Source organism: Ictidomys tridecemlineatus, chromosome 4 (assembly GCF_052094955.1).
Source record: "Ictidomys tridecemlineatus isolate mIctTri1 chromosome 4, mIctTri1.hap1, whole genome shotgun sequence".
Taxonomy (NCBI): Eukaryota; Metazoa; Chordata; class Mammalia; order Rodentia; family Sciuridae; genus Ictidomys; species Ictidomys tridecemlineatus.
Window position 1 is genome coordinate 8,281,620 of NC_135480.1, and position 17,220 is coordinate 8,298,839.

General features: G+C 56.1%; 3 protein-coding genes across 5 annotated transcripts; all 3 read right to left on the minus strand.

The window, feature by feature from the left end:
* Positions 1-211: 211 nt before the first annotated feature.
* Catsperz (catsper channel auxiliary subunit zeta) lies at positions 212-3,671 on the minus strand. Its single transcript, XM_005333573.4, has 5 exons — positions 3,322-3,671; positions 2,777-3,095; positions 1,328-1,407; positions 1,067-1,133; positions 212-429 (listed from the first exon to the last, which is right to left on the minus strand). Exons 1-5 carry the CDS (start codon positions 3,340-3,342, stop codon positions 320-322), a joined length of 597 nt encoding a protein of 198 aa, XP_005333630.1. The 5' UTR covers positions 3,343-3,671; the 3' UTR covers positions 212-319.
* A 74-nt stretch (positions 3,672-3,745) lies between these two features.
* On the minus strand, positions 3,746-11,171 carry Kcnk4 (potassium two pore domain channel subfamily K member 4). 3 transcript variants are annotated; one of them, XM_040284165.2, is made up of 8 exons: positions 11,077-11,153; positions 10,094-10,182; positions 9,646-9,911; positions 6,712-6,835; positions 6,418-6,578; positions 6,059-6,245; positions 5,326-5,465; positions 3,746-4,399 (listed from the first exon to the last, which is right to left on the minus strand). In XM_040284165.2, exons 3-8 carry the CDS (start codon positions 9,832-9,834, stop codon positions 4,019-4,021), a joined length of 1,182 nt encoding a protein of 393 aa, XP_040140099.1. In that variant the 5' UTR covers positions 9,835-9,911; positions 10,094-10,182; positions 11,077-11,153; the 3' UTR covers positions 3,746-4,018. The 3 variants fall into 3 exon arrangements, with proteins under 3 accessions (XP_040140099.1, XP_040140098.1, XP_021587480.1); XM_040284164.2 differs by lacking the exon at positions 10,094-10,182 and having other exon boundaries at positions 11,077-11,171; XM_021731805.3 differs by lacking the exon at positions 11,077-11,153 and having other exon boundaries at positions 10,094-11,040.
* Positions 11,172-13,444: 2,273 nt separating this feature from the next.
* Gpr137 (G protein-coupled receptor 137) lies at positions 13,445-17,187 on the minus strand. The gene is made up of 7 exons (XM_013362054.3): positions 15,853-17,187; positions 15,725-15,774; positions 14,791-15,016; positions 14,521-14,670; positions 14,279-14,407; positions 14,027-14,145; positions 13,445-13,743 (listed from the first exon to the last, which is right to left on the minus strand). The coding sequence occupies exons 1-7, from the start codon at positions 16,207-16,209 to the stop codon at positions 13,584-13,586; spliced, it is 1,191 nt and encodes a 396-aa protein (XP_013217508.1). The 5' UTR covers positions 16,210-17,187; the 3' UTR covers positions 13,445-13,583.
* Positions 17,188-17,220: the final 33 nt, after the last annotated feature.

Below are 17,220 nucleotides of genomic sequence, written 5' to 3' on the forward strand. Positions count from 1 at the left end.
TCAATATCCCCATAAAGCTGCGGAACCCAGGGTGGGAGAAGCTGACCTTAAACATGCAAGTATCCCTGGACTACGAATCCCTGGAAGGCAGGGCCGTTAAGACCCGGACAGAGAAAACTCAAGGTCACTGCGGTGACCGAATGAAGGTCACGGGGAAGGGCGGGGCCACGTGCGTCCGCCTCACGCGGGAAGCCACGCACTGACTCACAAAGCACGTATAGACTCTTTTAATTTCTCTAGGGCTAAAATTCCACTTGGGTCTGGGGACAGGACAGGGCAGGGCAAGGGTTAGAGTCAGGCGGCTGCTGGAGTCGGGAGTTCACTGAAAAGTGCAGTACAGCCTCTTATTCCTGCGCCTCCTGAGCCCCTCGACGTATCGCTGCAGCTCTTTAGTCATGAAATGGTCCCTGCCGATCACGGACCGGTAGCCTTGGAGGAGGGCAGAACTGGCTCAGTTCTATGAGCTCCAGCAAGGCCCCCCCACTAGCAGGCGCCTCATGTGTGATTCGAGGAACTGGGAACTTTGGATCTCCCCGGTACTGAGTGTTAAGGCTGGAGAATTAGCTGCAGGCCAGAACCAGAGAGATGGGAGCCTGCAGCTTGGTGGACACCTGGACCGCCTACTGTATTAAACTTCTTGACCCTTCTTCCAGCTGCACGTTCATATCATAAACAGGAGAAGTTTATCCAAATAATCCACTGAGTCCTCTCCCTCCTCTGGCAGGGAGCCAGAGTCACAGAAAAGCTGTCATTCTCTTGGCCAGATAGAGAAACCGCCTTGGAAAACCGGACTAGCTAAAAAGAGGGCTCCATTAAATGGAGCTCCACTAAATGGTCACTCCATGCCCTCCTCCTTGGGTATTCTTGTGTCTGGTTTCTCAACTTTTAACTTTTGAAGGGCCCTTCAAGTATTTTTGAGTGCTAAAAGGATCTGCCAGCGCATACACATCCTGGAACCCCACTCCCACAGACCTAAACCCTGTAAAATCCACCAGGATCTTGTGTGTGTGTGTGTGTGTGTGTGTGTGTGTGTGTGTCTGGAAGTCGTCAGGGGAGGGGAGCTCACTCTTGAGGGCTTTGGTGAGGATTTCCAGAGCTTCATTCTCCATGAGTTCCATCAGGGGCAGCGGAAGCTGGAAAAGCAGTGATAGGCTCAGGCATTCTGAGGACCCCAGTTCTGCCCACAGCTGAAATGCCCCTCATCCCTGCAGCCCCAAGACCCCTGACCAATCTGCCAGCCACCCCCACCCTTTCACTGCTGCAGCCCTCAACTTATCCATCCTCCACCCCATAACATCCCCTACCCCTTTCCCTGGGCCCCTCCAACCCTGTTCTGTTGCTCTGCCCAGTAGGCTCGATGGGGCATGTACTTCGAAAAACTGATCACTGAAACTGAAGAAGAGCTTTCTGGGAAAAGAAAAAAGAGGGTCAATTATCCACAGACTCCTGGGTTTCCCTGGAGCAGAGATGTATGGGTAGGCATGTGGTGAGAGGAAGTGGGGTTCAAAGACCAGCTCCATGGGCTACATTAATTGGAGATAGTATGGGACAATGGTTATATCCTAGGCTTTAAGAATCCCACCCACATGGGTTTCATTCTTACTGCCCCACTCTGTGAGACTTAAAGCCAGTGACTAAACTTTCTGGGCCTCATTTTCTTCATCTGTAAAATAGTGTCATAAGAGTGGACTGCAGGAGCGGGGGTTATGGCTCAGTGGTTGAGTGCTTGCCTAGCATGTGTGAAGCATTGGGTTCCAGTCTCAGTATCACATGAAAATAAATAAAATCAAGGTCCACAACTAAAAAAAAAAGAAGATGAAAAATAAAAGAGTGGTTTTTAGCCCAACATGGTGGCACTCACTTGTAACACCAGTGACTCAGGAGGCTGAGGCAGAAGGATAGCAAGTTTGAAGCCAGCATTGGCAATTTAGTGAGACCCTGTCTCAAAGTAAAAAAAAAGGACTGGGAGTGTAGCTCAGTTGTACAGCACCCTGGGTTCAATCCCCAATACTGAAATAAATATATAAAGCAAGCCCCTATGGAGATCATGAAATTTAAAGGTGACAATACAAGCAAAGTCCTGTGTTTGGCACAGAGCCAGGACTCAGTATGTATTAATTCTTATGTTATATTCTTGGTTCTAATTCCATGATCAAAGTAGAAAGGGTAAAGTGCAGAGGTGAGAGGCAAATCCCAAATAGTATCTGGCATGTGCTAGATGCTTAAAATTGTAACCAATGCCCAGACAGAGTGATGCACACCTGTAATTCCAGCTATGGGAAGGCTGAGGCTCAAGGTTAGTAAGTTCGAGGCCAAACTGGGCAACTTAAGGAGATCCTGTCTCAAAATAAAAAGGGCTAAGGATGTAGTTCGGTGGTAGAGCACTAGAGTTCAATTCCTAGTGCCTTGGGGCAGGGGTGAGGGTTGGGGGTTGGAGGGGAGGTAGTGATGTATTTGGTGGCAGAGTGCTTGCCCAGAATGCTTGAAAGTCTTGGGTTGGATCCTCAGTACCAAAAAAGTTTTAAAAGATGGTACAAGTCTGACTTGGAACTTTTTGGTGCAGTCTCTAGAGCTGCGTTTGGTAAGATGCCTTCCCGGTAGGGGGCGCTCCAGGAATGTTTGGTTGATTTAAAGTCGTCCTGGCGCCCCTCCCAGGCAATCCTGGAAAGTTGGATCCTCTCAGCTTACCCCCACCCCCGTTTCATAGCAAGGGAAATTGGGGCCTTGGCCAGTTCCTGCCCTGGGGGCACCCACAACCTGGCGAGGCCACACTGACCTAACTCGGAATTGGTATTCTCATCCACACGGTTTTGCTGGGAGCTGCCGGAGCTCAATTCCGTATTCTCTGTCTTGAAGCTGACCTTGTCCCTCAGAGAAAGGGACTCCCCATCGTCCTTCCAGCGGCCCTTCAAGCTGGCCCGCCGGCGAGTTTTGTCGCCCGGGACTGTGACCTCCTCGTAGTATTTGTTGCAGACCTGGGACAGCGGCACGTTCATTTGTGACTCGGACAGCGAGGCCATGGTCCACAAATTGCGAATGTCGGGGTGAGGGCTCAGCTTCTCGGAGCCGCGACGTTGTGAAGACTTGGACGACGCCTGGGGGCCACACACAACGAGGGAGGCCAAGGGTGGCGGGGAGCCGGGCGGGGAGGGAGGGCAGGCTGGGGCGGGGACATTGAGTGGACCCGGTTGGGACTCTGTGGGATCTGGGGATGGGTGGGAGCAGCTCGGAGCCTGGGCTGAGAGTGACACCAGGGGCCTGGATGGGACCTAGGGTGAAGTTGGGGGGGCTGACGGGTAGGGGTCCGGGAAGAGTTCTTACTTTTAAAGGCCTTTCCTCCATGGTTCAGCCCTAACGGACACTGTGGCCACAGGCCTCAGGGCGGGGAGGAGGGGGTCACGCTCCAGGAGGGGGGAGGGGCAGCGTGTCCTTCCGGAATAGCGGGTCTCGTGCCGGAGACTTCAGACCACAGCCCTCCACACCAGATGCCCCACCGCTCTCCCATCCCTCCCCACCCACCCCTCTTCCAGGTGCTGAGGTTGGAGACTCCAGCTGGTCTCGGAGGGTTCCCACGCCGGACCCTACCCGGTCTCCTCCAGGAAGGACTGGAGCCTAAGTGCAACCCAATTTGTCCGAAGTGATGGCCCGGGATCCTCAGCCCGGGGCCACGGGAGGGCAGACGTGCCCCACGGTGGCCGGAGGAAAGCACTGCCACACCCACCCGCATGCCCGAGCGCACGCCCGCGGCGGTGCAGACTGATGTTTATTGATGCAGGCTTTGAGGCACAGTCGTGAGGTGTTGTGAGGGACAGGCCCGGCCAGAGCAGCGAGACAGAAAAGGCTTGGGGGTCTGGAAATGGATGGAGGTGAGGAAGGGGCCAGGGCGAGAGGTCGCTGGCAACCGGTAGCCTCCTCCCAGGCTTCAGTCCCATTGAAAGAGGGCTCTTTGGTCAAACAAGCCAAGCATGCCGGGGACACAGCAGGAACAAAGTCCTTTGAGAAGCCAGGGATCCTGCCCCTATACTGGCACGGCTTTGTCTCGGGGACGTCCGGGCCCCCGGGGTCGCGCTGGCTTCCTGGGTGGGTTGGGGCGGCGACGACCCCGCGGCGCTCGAGGAAGCGCGCAGCCGCGCTCGCTCTGCGTGTCCGAGGACTCGTCGATGAAGGCCAGATTCTCGCTGGGGTAGTCCAGGGCGGAGGCTGTCGGCGGGGAAGGCGTATGGACCTTCTCCGGGGGTGAAGGGGATTGAGGTTTGAGGACTGGCTGCACTGGACAGGGCGGTGGGGGCAGGAGTGGCGGCTCCTTCTCTTGCAGTGGTGCAGTGGGCCCGGCTCGCTGGGTCACCCGCGCAGTCACTGTGCCAGTCCAGCTGGCAGCCTGCGCCGTGAGGCCACCCATCTGCGCGGGGAGGAAAAGTAATCCTCGACCAGGGGTCCTTGACCTGCTCTACAACCCCAGGAGCCTGTCCCTTCTCCAACCAGCCATCAGGATTCCTTTTGCCCGGTCCTCCAGACTCAGCAAGTGGAGATCGGGCTCCTCGCCTAGGCTTCATGCTCTCCCCTCTGGCACAGCCCCGAATCACCTTTTAGAAAACCCCATGTTTATTTCAGAATCCCCTCCAGTACTGGGAGAGCTTTGCACCACTGTCCTGCTGATTGCTCTCAGTAGGGTTGCAAAACACAAGTTAAATGTGTGTGTGTGTGTGTGTGTGTGTTCAGTTGTAGATGGACACAATACCTTTATTTATTTATCTTTATGTGGTGCTGAGGATCGAATCCAGTGCCTCACAGAAGCTAGGCAAGTGCTCTGCCCCTGAGTCACAACCCCAGCCCCTTAAATGTATGTTTTAGATAAATAGCAAATAAATTTTTAGAATAGTATATCTCTTGCAATTTTTTAGACATATAGTAAAATTTTGTTACTGAACAAATGCCAAGTCCTCACATGTGCTAGGGAAGTGCTCTACCACTGAGGTACTCCCCAGCCTTTCTTATTTCATTTTGGGACAAGGTCTTGGCTAAATCGTCCAGGCTAGTTTCCAACTTGCCGTCCTCCTGCCTCAGCCTTCTCAATAGCCTCCTTAAAACCCATGACTTTCTCCATGTTTATTTGCAGAAATCTGCCAACCCTTTCCATGAGGGCAGAGAGCTAGTAAACTCAAATCTGAGTTTACCGCTCTGCTTCCAGCAGGACACATATGGGGTCTCAGTCTGTGCCTGAAAGACCTAGTGTGAAGAAACCACACTCTAGAAGGGAGAGAGACTGGCCAACGAGCTACTGGAGTGCAATGCACACTAGTACTACACCAACCCAAGAGCTCGTACCTCTGCCCGAGTGCGGCGGGACACCACTCGCAACCAGTTTCCGATGGTGGTGAGCACCGAGGCAAAGTAGGCCAGGCCGAGCAAGATCCAGAACCACACCAGCGGCTGGTAGGCTGGAGAGTCCTGTCTGGGGTCAGCGCCTGGAACAGCCCCAGGGAAGAAGGAAAGAAGTTGATTTGGGGGCAAGCCTGTGAGCCCAGGTTCACTGCTGGGCTTCAATGCCTGGGTTCGAAGCTCCTTGAGAGAGCACGCCCTCCTAGGAGAAAGGGGATCTGCTATAGTGTGTGACTGTGTGCAAGAAGATCAGCGTGTACAAGCTGAAGGCATGCAAGGTAACAGCATGCAAGCAGGGCTGATCTCATGCAACAACATGATGTGGGCGAGGTGCACTATTTGTATGTGTGAGGATACATGGGACTCACACATGCAGGGATGTCAATGTGCATGTTAATGTATCGCATGAGTGGAAGACTGTGATGGTGCATTCCTGATGGATTTAGGAGTAGTGCCTCCTGGAATTCAGAGAGGGGAGAGTGCAGAGCTCTTTGACAAGAAGAAAGTGGATAGGGAAAGGCAGCCTCGGGCTGGGGTTGTGGCTCAGCGGTAGTGCGCTTGCCTAGCATGCGTGAGGCACTGAGTTCGATTCTCAGCACCACATACAAATAAATAAAATAAAGGTCCATCAACAAATAAAAACTATTAAAAAAAAGAAGAAAAAGAAAAGCAGCCTCACCGGCCACATAATCACCGAAGCCCACGGTGGTGAGCGTCACTATGACAAAGTAGATGGCCTCCAGCTTGCTCCAGTCCTCCATATAGCAGAACACGAATGTGGGCGTGAGGACAAAGAGCAGGCAGCCGATCAGCAGGAAGAGCATCGCAGAGAGCACTCGCACCAGCTCTGGTGGCACATGCCACTTCTGCAGGGAGGGGCGGTAGGCAGGACCACAGAGACACCAACAACCTCTACGCCCATCCCCCCGCCCCAGCCCCAGGAGCTTGTGCCATCTGAGGGTGTGTGCTCCCGGGCAGGTACCTAAGGAAGGAAATCCCAGCTCAGCATGAGGGTAGGAAGGATGTGGAGTAGCTCACCAGGAAGATTGCTTCGATGTGACCAATGCCGTGGCGCAAGGAGGAGCCCAGTCGATCCCCGACCCCTGCCAGCAAGATCCCAAACAGTGGGATCCCTACCAGCGCATAGAAGATGCAGAAGAGGCGCCCAGCATCTGTGCGCAGGGCTGCATTGCCGTAGCCTGGGCAGAGAGATGGTGCAAGGAGTCTAGGCGCTGTCGGCGGCACCCTCTGCCTCTCCTTGCATCTTCCTCCATAAGGAAATTCCTTGCCCCTGCCCCTGCCCCCCTCCACATGCTGCATCTCCTCCCCCACCGATGGTGGTGATGATGGTCCCCGAGAAAAAGAAGGCGCTGCCCAGGTTCCATGCTGAGTGGCTGCTGTTACTGGTCGAGTTGGTGTCTGGGTCTGCACCCCCTCCCAGGGTTTTAGCCACATCCTGCAGGACAAGGCACAGAAGGAGGAACCTCAGTCCTTCCTTCCTATCTGGACCAATTCCCTGCACCACCAGCCTCTAGGGTGGTATCCCCCACCACGCCTCTCCCCTTCCCTCTCATCTCCTTGAATATGGTCCCTTGCAGCCAAGGATGCAAATTGGGTAGCTAATCCACCTGCAGGCAAGTCTGTGGGACCTCCACAAAGTTTCAGGAACATTCGAGTCACCAGACCCCTAGTTTCACACAATAGATTGCTAATTTTACAGTCAGGAATAGAAACCCTGGGACCAGACTCCCTGGGTTCAAATCTTGGTGCTGTGCAACCTTGGGCAAGTTGACCCTCTGTGCCTCCATTTCTGCATCTATCAACTGGTGATGATTACAGTACCAACCTTACAGATTTGTCCCCAAGAGTTAAAGCACTTAGAACAGAGTAAGCCTGGTGTATTTGTTGGATAACTTCCCACGTGGCAATCTCATCCTGTGATTTCCAGATTTCCACAGACCCCACCACTCCCACTGCCCCTGTGGAGACTCAGTTTGAGTCCCTTGGCTTAGATAATTAAAGTTAGGGACTTTCCCTCCAAAAATGTTCTTATATTGGCAAATTTTGCTTCCAATATTAGGATGTTCACACATGCACAACACACTGAAGTTATATACTAGGTGCTCAATAAACATTAGAGAATGAATGAAGTGTCCATTTGTCTGCCCCTCTTGCTAGCCTGCAGATTCGCTGGACAGGGTCTGTGTTCTGAGAGTGCTTGCCCTAGATGATGGGAGGTCAGAGCATAAGGAGATAGCTATGCAGAGGGACCTTCCCCAAGGAGCACAAGGGCAGTGTCTGGCATATGCCATCTCTTTTCTCCCTGACTACAGTTCTCATTAGCAAGACCCCTTCCAAATTCATCTTACTAAAGTAACAGCTTCTGTTAGAATAGAGCCTAGACTCTCCAGATCAGCACACAAACCCCTTTTCAAGCTGGTCCCAACCACCCTCTTTCCCCAGTCTTCTCTCCTGGGACTCTGATTTGTCACCCCACGTTACAGCAGCCTTCCCCCCAGATTCTCTAAGATTATTCCATTTCCTTTAATGATGATTTTAAAATAAAAGCAAGAGGTGAAATGCTAATTAAAAGTGATTTAACTTTTATTTTGCAACACTTTTCCAATAAATTAACCACTTAGGGGGAAAAAGTCCTTCGTCATTCTGTGTTCTAATTTCTACTTCAAATGACTAGGCATCTGCTAACTTCAGGTTCTGCAAAACACTCCAGAGCTTTCCAGCTTCCACGCCCTTGCCCATGCTGTTCAGCTGCGAGTGATTTGTCCCCAGTCCCTAAACTCTATCCCTCTCACCTGGCTCTGTTCATGTGCCAACTATCCCCAAGGCCCCTGAATCTCTCTTCTCACCCCCTTGCACCCAGCCCAGAATGAGTGCTTAAAAAAGGAGAGGAAGCTCCATTTCCATGCACTGTACAGTGACCGGTCTGTCCTTGGACCTCTCTCCTCACCTAGATGTGGCCTTTTCTAAGGCAGAGTCTGCATATGCTCCAGCCCCAGATCCACTCTCCTGCCCAACACAACCCATGCTAGCACACAGTAGGTGTCCAATTGCTGCACAACTGACTAATTCAGAGAGTTAACTCTTATGGTGGAAAAGAAGTAAAGCAGTTGCCACCACCCTCCCTTCTAGGTCCTGCCTCTCCTTTTCTTCTTTCTTATCCAGGAAAAAAGCAGTTCCATTGTGCAAATAAAATAGGTCAGATTCCCTCCCTCCCTCTGCCCTGTGGTCTGGCCAGACACAGGCTCTGCCGCCCAGGCCTCTCAGCCTTGTCCTGCTTTCTGGAAGTGTCAAAGGCATGTCAGGCCACCTGGGTCCTGGCTGGCCCCTCCCCACCTCATCTCTACCCTGGTTCCTGCCACTTTGGGAATGTGCTGGAATGCTGAGGCTCCCCAACAGAAGCCCCTCCCTCAACAAAGAACAGGCAGGGAACAGGGGTGCTCATCAGTAAAGTAATAATTATTAATTTATTAAAGTTAAATCATAGATTCTCATATGACAGTGACTCAGAAATCAGAGAAAGGAGAGGAGCTCCTCAACTGAACCCAGAAAGCTGAAGCTCAGAGCTTTCCTTAATGATGGAGGTTGACCAAAAGTGCCTCAGGGAAGCTGAGCTCTGGCCCTACCCACTTGTCTGCTATGGTAAGCCTGTGTCTTGGGGGAAGGGGTCCCTAACCCCTCTCCCCAGTGCCAGAACAGGAATACTCCAGAATCATCTGTGTATGCTTCCATGCACACTTGGGGGATGGAGAGAAGTGTTCACAGTGTTCTTGGGCTTCTCTAAGGCATCTGTGACTCCAAAAATGTATAGAAGCCAGTGGAGGAGGGTTGCCAGCTTTAGGAAGTAAAAATATTACATGGGACCTACTTATATTAAAATGGCATTGGTTGTTTAGCTGAAATTCACGTGGAACTGGGCCTGTTGGATTTTAACTGGCAACCTAATGAGATGAATTGACCAGAGCAAAAGTAACATCCCATGTGCTCCAGGCATTTATTCATTCATTTTTCCTTCATTCAATTACCATGTCAAGAAGACATTCCAGGAGCACAGCAAGGTGCCAGGCACCGCCAGCAAAACAAAGGACCCGGTGGCCGCCATATTGAAAACCGAGATCAGGATCCCAGTCTCTGCCAAGCACCCCCCACCCCACCTGTACCCAGTCTTTAGGGTACGCATCTGGAAGCAGCACCCCAGCACAGGGACCTAGTGGGGGTCTGCTGAAGGGACCCTGGCCCCCCACGCACCTTGATGAAGTCCCCCAGCTCCCGCTCATTCACACATGGATGGGCCCTCAGGAACTTCTCTCGGACCTCCCCCAGGTCCCTCTGGGCCTGCTGCTCATGCGGCTGCTCCAGGGCCCGGAACACCAGGGCACCCGACACCAAGTAGAGCAGGACCAACGCCAGCAGTGCCAGTAGTGTGGTGCTGCGCATGGCACGCCCAGGGGCAGTGCCAGCTCCACTGCCCGCCTGGGGAGGTGGGGCAGAGGGCTCCTGGGGAGCGGCGGTCACTGCGGGCAGAACCAGGGATGCCAGGGTCAATAAATTGGCCTGATAACCCACACCCTCCTTCTTGATCCTCTACATACCCAAGGTCCTCAAAACCTCCAGCTTTTCTATACATGGCTGTACCCCTCAAATCCGACTAGTAGGAAGGAACACCCAGCCCTCCCACCTCCACCCTCCCTCTTACCTCCACTGCCTGGCCCTCAGCCCCTGTCCAGGGGCTCCAGGGTGTGAGAAAAGGAGGGCATCAGGAAGGGAGAAGGTAGGAGAGACAGCCTGCCTCGAGAGAGGATGGGTGATGAGGAATGCTGAAGGCCTGGGGCGGGGGCGTAGGGAACCGGCTTTCCCAGGAAGGCAGAGGGGGAGGCGAGGCTGGGTGCGCAGGGCGGGGACAGGATGGTCCAAGCTCGGCTCGCCCGCTGTGGCTGCGGCAGCATCTTCGCGGCGCCTCCCTCTCTTCCCGCCTCTCTTGGCTCCCAGGGTAGCTGCGACGGGCCAGGCAGGGAGCCTCTAGGGTCCCCTCCAGCACCCCTCCAGACTTTCGAGGAACCCAGGGGCGGGTCCCGGCCGCAGCGCAGTGGAGAGGCTGAGAGCCAAGAGAGGGAGGGTTCCTGGAAGGGACCAGGCGCGGGGCGGGAAGGGCCTGACCGATGCAGCAGCCCCCGGACAGCTGACAGCTCCCGGGACAGCAGGAGGCGGCGCCCACACACACGCACACACTCGCCCTGACATGCTCCACCACACGCGGGCACAAAGACCCGCGCGCCCACGCTTCACCCTGCGGCTCCAGCCCGCCGCACTGCCCAGGCTGCACGCGGTACTCCGCGGGTACACTCCCGTCGCCCCTGGGCACACTGGACTCCCATGGGAGAGCTCGCTGTGCCTCGGTACCCCAGAAGGTCCACGCACACGTGCGCACACACACCGACCAGGGCCACCGCGCAGCGCTCTCCACCCCACACGCTGCACACCCGCAGCTTGCTCCCACCGCCTCCCCCGCGTCCTCCCGCCGACGCCTCGGAGCGTGACGGGCGGCGCGACACGCGGAAGCACCCCTCCTGGAGGTGTCCACCCGCCGGAGGTGGGCGTCCAGCGGGCCTGTCACGCGCCCCCTCCGGGCACCGATCCCCAGGAGTCCTCCCTGCATCCCTGCTCCTGCCCCGCACTTACTGTCGGCCCTGCTGCGGCTGCAGCCGGGGCTCCCGTGCCGCCTCGCCGGTGCCGGCTGGGCCGCGGAGGCGGCGGCGGCAGCAGGGGCGGAGCGGGCGGCCGCCCGGGCTGGGACCCCCTCCCTCCCCGCCTGAAGCCCCCTCCTCCCGCTTTTAACCCCTCCAGCGCCGCTCCTCTCTTCAGTGCCGCGCCCTAGCCACCGGCGCTCCCCGCCACCACTCTCGCACTAAGCCCTGTACCTGCGGCCGCCTGGCTCCCAGATCTTCGCTAGCCGGCGACAGTGGATGGCAGAAAAGCCTGAGAAGGGTCGCTCTGGGTCCAACCCTCTAATCTCAGACAAGAGCCCAGTGTGGTCAGTGGCCGCCCTGGCCTGGGCATCAGTTGGCCCACAGGAACCACGCTAATCTCCTGGCATTCTCCAAGCCCATTACAGGATTGGGAAGGGCCCTGGTCTATATCTCTGGGGACAGCCTGTCCCTTGAGCTCAGTGGATTTGGCCATGAGGCCACCTGAATTTGGCCAATGATGGGGGTTGGGCCCCAGCTGGGAAGTCACTGGAGTGGGCATTCTCCTACTCCTCTTCTCCTTTCCCCAGCCCTTGGTTTCCAAGGCCATGCCCAGGAGTCAGCCCCAGGGGCCTAAGCTGCAGGTGCCAGTATTATCTTCCATCTGTCTGAACAGCCAAGGCCCCGGGGGTCTTGAACCTTCCCTCACCCTGCTCTCACCCACTTCTTTACAACCTCTGGGCTCACCCAAGACCCTCCTCTTGCCTCCTGGAGTCCTCTGCCCTCATGGTGGGTGATTTTAGACCTGGGCTTTAAGGCCCACTGCCCCCTACTGGTAGGGCCTTGGATAGGTTAGCAAGCTCTCTGGAGTGTCCCTGTTCACACTTTCAGAAAAAGGAAAATTAATTATCACTTCAGGTGCTGTTCAGGGCATTGGAGAGGTCAGCGTTTATAAATGCTCAAAACAGAGCCTGGCCGCCCAATCAAGTGTCCTAGAAATGTCAGCAACTTTTCTTTCAATGCAAAGTGATTGTCCAACTTCCATCTAATTCTCTGGTTCTCAGAGGAGCTCTGCAGGGGCCTGCAGCCTGGCCCCCAGAACAACCCTAAGCACAAGGTTTCCAGGCAAGCTAGTGCTAGACCCTGGGGATTCTCAGGAGCTGGAACCCTCAAGAATCAGACCTCTAATAACTCCCAGCTACCAGATAGATCTGCCAGGGAGGCAGGAACAGAGCAGGGATTATGCTGTTAGGGCAGCCAGAGAAGGGGATCCTCCAGGCAGCCCACCCATGTGGGCAAACCCACACCTCATTGGGAGCCAGATACTGTTCTATCCCACATCAACACCTCCTCTGTCAGTCCTCGTTGAGCCCTGGCACCTGAAGGCTAGGTTAGGAGTGATGAGAGAGAAACCAACCAGGCCTCCACAAACCCCATCACTTTGATGCACCACATAACCACAGTGCACTGGGGCTCAGGAGAAGGGCTTTAGTTCCTGACCAAAAATTGGAAGGCTTCAGCTTCATAAAATATGCGATTTGGGGGAGGGCAGTGCAGGGGACTGAACCCAGGGTCTTGTGCATGCTAGGCCAGTGCTCTTCCACTGAACTACAGCCCCAGCCCCAGGGAGATGTTGTGGGCTGGGCATGGTGGCTAGTCTCAGCTACCTGCAATGAGGCTGAGGCCAGAGAATTGCTTGAGTCCAGGAGTTCAGAGCCAGCCTGGACAATACAGTGAGAGCCCATTTTTAAAAAGGAAAAAAAAGTAAGACATGCCTGTAATCCCAGCTACCTAGAAGGCTGAGGCAGGAGGATCACAAGTTCAAGGCTAGACTGGGCAACTTAACAAAACCCTATCTCAAAATAAAATAAAAGGGGATGGAGATGTAGCTCAGTGGTAGAGCACCCCTGGGTTCAATTCTCAGAACCACGGGGGTGGGGGAATCTTGAGGAAGATATTACAAAAGAGAAGAAATTGTTAGGAATGGGAGGAACCCACCCCAGAAGAGCTTCTAGAACCAAAGCATGTGCAGCCTCCCCTTGATGGCTGCAGATCCCTCCCTCTCTGTGCCCTCCAGCCTTGGTGACGTGAATAGCCCTGTCTAGCCTAGCAGCCCACTTTAAGGGCCAGAGTCGGATCAGCTTGTGACTACACAGGCAAAGGTGAGAACAACCCAAAACATAGATGCAACAGGTGAACGGAAGAGGGGCACAGACACTTTATTGAGTGGCAGGCACAGGAGAGGTAGCTGGCTCCAGTGTGGAAGCGGAGGTGGCAGGTCATGCCAGGGCGCTGTAGGCATCTGGCAGCTAGGGCCGTGCCCTCCCATCCTAGGGGCAACGGCACTAGCTCACTACGACAGGAGCAGCAAGGAGCCGGCCAGAGGGGGTGGCTGTCATGGCCCCCAGGATTCTGGGCAAGAAGCGGCAGATAAACGTGGCACAGGGGCCTGGGGTGAGGGGGACTGGGGCCCGAGTGCTCTGGGGGGGAGCACAAGGGGGGTCACGTCTGTGGGGTCGAGTAGAGACTGTGGTGATGGCCGCCTGGTCCTGGCACCTGGGAGAAGAGCAGAGGAGTGGTCCTCGTCTGGCTGCCCCCACACCAGCCTGGCTCACGCCCGATGGCGCCGTACCAGCTGCCAGAGCCTAGGCTGCCCGACATGCTGCAGGCAGAGAAGCAGGGTCAGTCCCAGGGCATTGACCAGAGCCACATTCATGAGAATGGCAGGGAAGAGAGGCTCAGAATCCCTACAACCCAGCCCCCCGGGGTCCAGGGTAAACTGCATCCAGGGACGGAGGTGGAGGACTTAGCACTAGGAACCCAGAGGGGGCCTCACCTAAAAGAGATGGGGAAACAACGGCTAGGTGTGAGGTGGGGGCTGGGGGGACATGGCTCTCCAATCCTACCGCTGATGGAGCAGGCTAGAAGCCAGGAAGGACTCCTACCTGGTGCTCTCCCCCCGGCTATGCTCCCAGGAGCAGGCCTCGTCCTCACAGTGCCCAGCTCGGTCAAAGAAGTAGGAACGGGAGCCAAAGACCTGCCCATTGAGGATGCGGCTGGTGCTCTGTGGGAGGGGGGAGATGTCACTGTCGTCAGTGCTTTCTCCTATCCCCCACAGGTGTCCCCAGACTTCTGCCCAGGATTCCCAGGGTCCATTCTTTTCCACTAGCCCCATCGAGGGGAATGGAGATCCTCACCAGGTCCTGCGGGGGCCGATGCACACGGAAGAAGCCCACTAGCAGGGTGGTGGGCAGGAGCTCCCACACGAAGAGGATGAGGCCAAACACCAGGTAGCCCTTGTTCCCCAGGTCATTTACCAGATCCGCCTGTGGGAAGGCAGGAGCTTGTGCCAGTCTGCAATCCCACTCAAGTAGCACCATGACAGAGCAAGGCCAGCTTGAGAGCAGGTGCCACAGCTGGTAAACGGCCTAACACTCACCTGATCAGAAACATTGTACCAGTCGTAATCGAAGGCATCCAGCCGGCTCCGGGGCGCCAAGGCCAGGGCTGCCAGATTGTAGCAGGCCCGGCTGGCATACAGCAGGACCATGGCGCCACCCATTGCAGCCGCCTGGCACACACTGGTCCCCTGGCATGGACGACAACAGAGGATCCTCAGGGAGAGGAGGCTCCCAACTTCCTCTGTACCCTGATGACCACTGCCCAAAGATCCCCAAGGATACCTGTGCAACAGGACTTGTGGCCCTACCTTGGCCTCCAGGTAGATGCTAGTGGAAGGGGCCCGCCGGGCAACCAGGCAGAGGCAGGCAGCAAGAGAGAGGGCGCAGATGACAAAGAGGGAGTCGCTCACCAGGACGCGCACCAGCAGTAGGGCCCAGGGCTGTGCCCGGCGCCGGCGGGACAGCACTGCACACAGCACGTTCACCAACAGAAAGAGCAGCGAGGCCCCCACGAAAGCCCCTCGGACGGCCAGCCTGCAGCCCACAGCACAGTCAGCCTCAGACCATGGACTGCCCTTGGCATTCACCAACCACACTACCGCCCTCAGGAGACCCCAGTGTCTGTCAGAATTCAGATCATCCAGGCTGAAACCTGCTCTTCCAGTTTTACAGATTGGGAAACTGAGGCCCAAAGAGGTCAGAAGGTGAGGGATAGCTGTGGCATCTTGCAAAGAAACACCAGATTGGAAGTCAGAAGTCTAGATCTGAGCTCTGGCTCTGCTTCCTGCCAGCTCTGTGACCTTGAACACGCTCCTTTATCTGGCTGGGCCTCAGTTTCCTCAAGTTGCAAATAAAGATAAGATCTTCTTAGGTAAGTTGTTAAAAGAAAGATGTTTGTGAAAGTTCTTTATGATCTGGAAGACAATGTGCAGTGACAGGGGTACTGCAGCCCAAGGTCACCCAGAAGTGCACCTGGGCTTTGTGATTTCCACGGGTTGGAGCCTCCAGCTCTTTCTCCATCATGGGTGACACTGGTGTCCTTTCCCCTCACAGTATACAACTGTTTCTATTACTGTCGACCCTCACGTATGCAAGCCTCTGCTGAGCCATCTGTGCCAGGTGCTTTAGCTTTTCCAAGCTCTTTCACAAACATTCCCTGCGTTGTTCTTGCCTAAGCCCTGAAAAGTAGGCTTCTCCCTGCCCCTGACCTGGGGCTGAGCCCACCAGTGCCCCAATACTTACAAGCCTCGGCTCATCTCTGGCCGACGCTTCGCCTTGGCCTTGAACACCACCTGAGAGCAGAGATGCCCATCACTCCTTTGGGCTCTTGAGACTTGCCCCCCTCATCCCCCACCCCTTACCATAATTACCTGGGCAAAGTAGAGGTTCATGAGCGTCAGTGTGAAGAACTGCAGGCAGACAGGACAGCAGTAGAGAAGCCAAAAGGGCAAGGGCCCCAGGCGATTGGCTCGGGGAGTGTCACGGAAGTAGAAGGAGAAGAGGGTAGTACGCAGGGCGGCCCAGAGAAGACAAAGTGCCAGGAACACCGTCTGATAGCTGAGACGCTTGTGCCCATACAGAAGCACCAGCCAGAGCTGGGCATAGACAGAGAAGAAGAGCAGGGCATACAGGGTAGTGTAGGCCGCGGTCAGCCCCAGGGTCACAGTAGGCGGCAGGGCAGGAACCAGCCCGGCAGCAGGCACCAGGCCAGACAGGTTACTCTCCATGTCAGGGAAGGAGGCCTGAATCCCAGAGAAAGAGATGGAGGACTGGCAAGGGGCAGGGAAATAAATACGGAGGGTGCAGTGACAGAGATGGGAACTCAGAAGGATAGAAGTTGTGGCTGGCCAGGGCCTTCCTCCTCAACAGAAAGACCCTTGCCTTGGGAGACACAGGCAACCTGGGCCCCTGGCTCTGGGATGTAGAAGGGCAGTCCTCTCCTGGGCAAAGGAGGTGGGGGGTTGGGGTGTCTCTCCCTGGGCTGGCCTCAGAGCCAGAGGGATGCGGGGATGCAGAGGCTGAAGGAGAGGAGTCCCTGGCTCTGGTCGCTCAAGTCGGCCTGGCAGGAGGGGGAGAGCCGGCCGATACCGGTCAGCTTAGGGCAGTGATCGCTGCGGGGGCGCCCAACGCCCGGCTCTCCCCCTCCCCAAGCTTGGGGACTCTCTCTCCTCCAATAATCCGTATGGGGGCTTCTTTGTCGGTCCTGGAGAATCCAGCCGTTCTCCCCCGCCCACCGCCTCCACCCTCCAGCCGCGGGGGGCAGGAAAGGCCGATGCCCAATCCTCAGGCCGCGGCTAGGGGAGCGGGCTCCGGTCGCCGGGACCCGGGGCTCCAGCTCCCCGGCTCCCGCTGCTCCGCCCCCTCCTGCGCCTGCGCGGGCATCGTTCGCTACGCAAATTGCGCAGAGGCCGGCCCTGGCTCCGCAGCCCGGCGCCGCGCCCGGCGTGGAACCTTTCGAGAATCAGCGCGGGCTGCGCCACCAACGGGTGCCCGGGGTTACGGGAGCCGGCAAGCGGCTGAGACGCCGAGGCACCGCCGCACCCAACGTGCGCCAGGATGGGCCGTGCCTTGGGCTGCCGGCCCTTGCTTCTTTGGAACACCGCCCATTCCCACGCTTAAATTCTCTATCCTCAAACTAGGATCACGCCGCCCGGGTGGGGGCGACAACCACTTCCCCTCACTGAGTCTCTGAAGGAAACTTCCGCCCATAGCCAAGATGGCCCCCGGCCCCGCCCCCT

Coding starts and splice junctions, on each gene's coding strand:
- Catsperz (XM_005333573.4), bottom strand. CDS start 3,342: ATGGAGGAAAGGCCTTTAAAA. Junction 3,096..3,321: donor TGGAGGAAAGGCCTTTAAAA/GTAAGAACTCTT, acceptor TGTGGCCCCCAG/GCGTCGTCCAAGTCTTCACA. Junction 430..1,066: donor CCTCACCAAAGCCCTCAAGA/GTGAGCTCCCCT, acceptor CCCTCCTCCAAG/GCTACCGGTCCGTGATCGGC.
- Kcnk4 (XM_040284164.2), bottom strand. Junction 5,466..6,058: donor CTTCGGTGATTATGTGGCCG/GTGAGGCTGCTT, acceptor GGGCTGTTCCAG/GCGCTGACCCCAGACAGGAC. Junction 4,400..5,325: donor CCCGCCGCACTCGGGCAGAG/GTACGAGCTCTT, acceptor CTCCCCGCGCAG/ATGGGTGGCCTCACGGCGCA.
- Gpr137 (XM_013362054.3), bottom strand. CDS start 16,209: ATGGAGAGTAACCTGTCTGGCCTGGTGCCTGCTGCCGGGCTGGTTCCT. Junction 15,775..15,852: donor TGAACCTCTACTTTGCCCAG/GTAATTATGGTA, acceptor CTCTGCTCTCAG/GTGGTGTTCAAGGCCAAGGC. Junction 14,671..14,790: donor GCATCTACCTGGAGGCCAAG/GTAGGGCCACAA, acceptor CGTCCATGCCAG/GGGACCAGTGTGTGCCAGGC.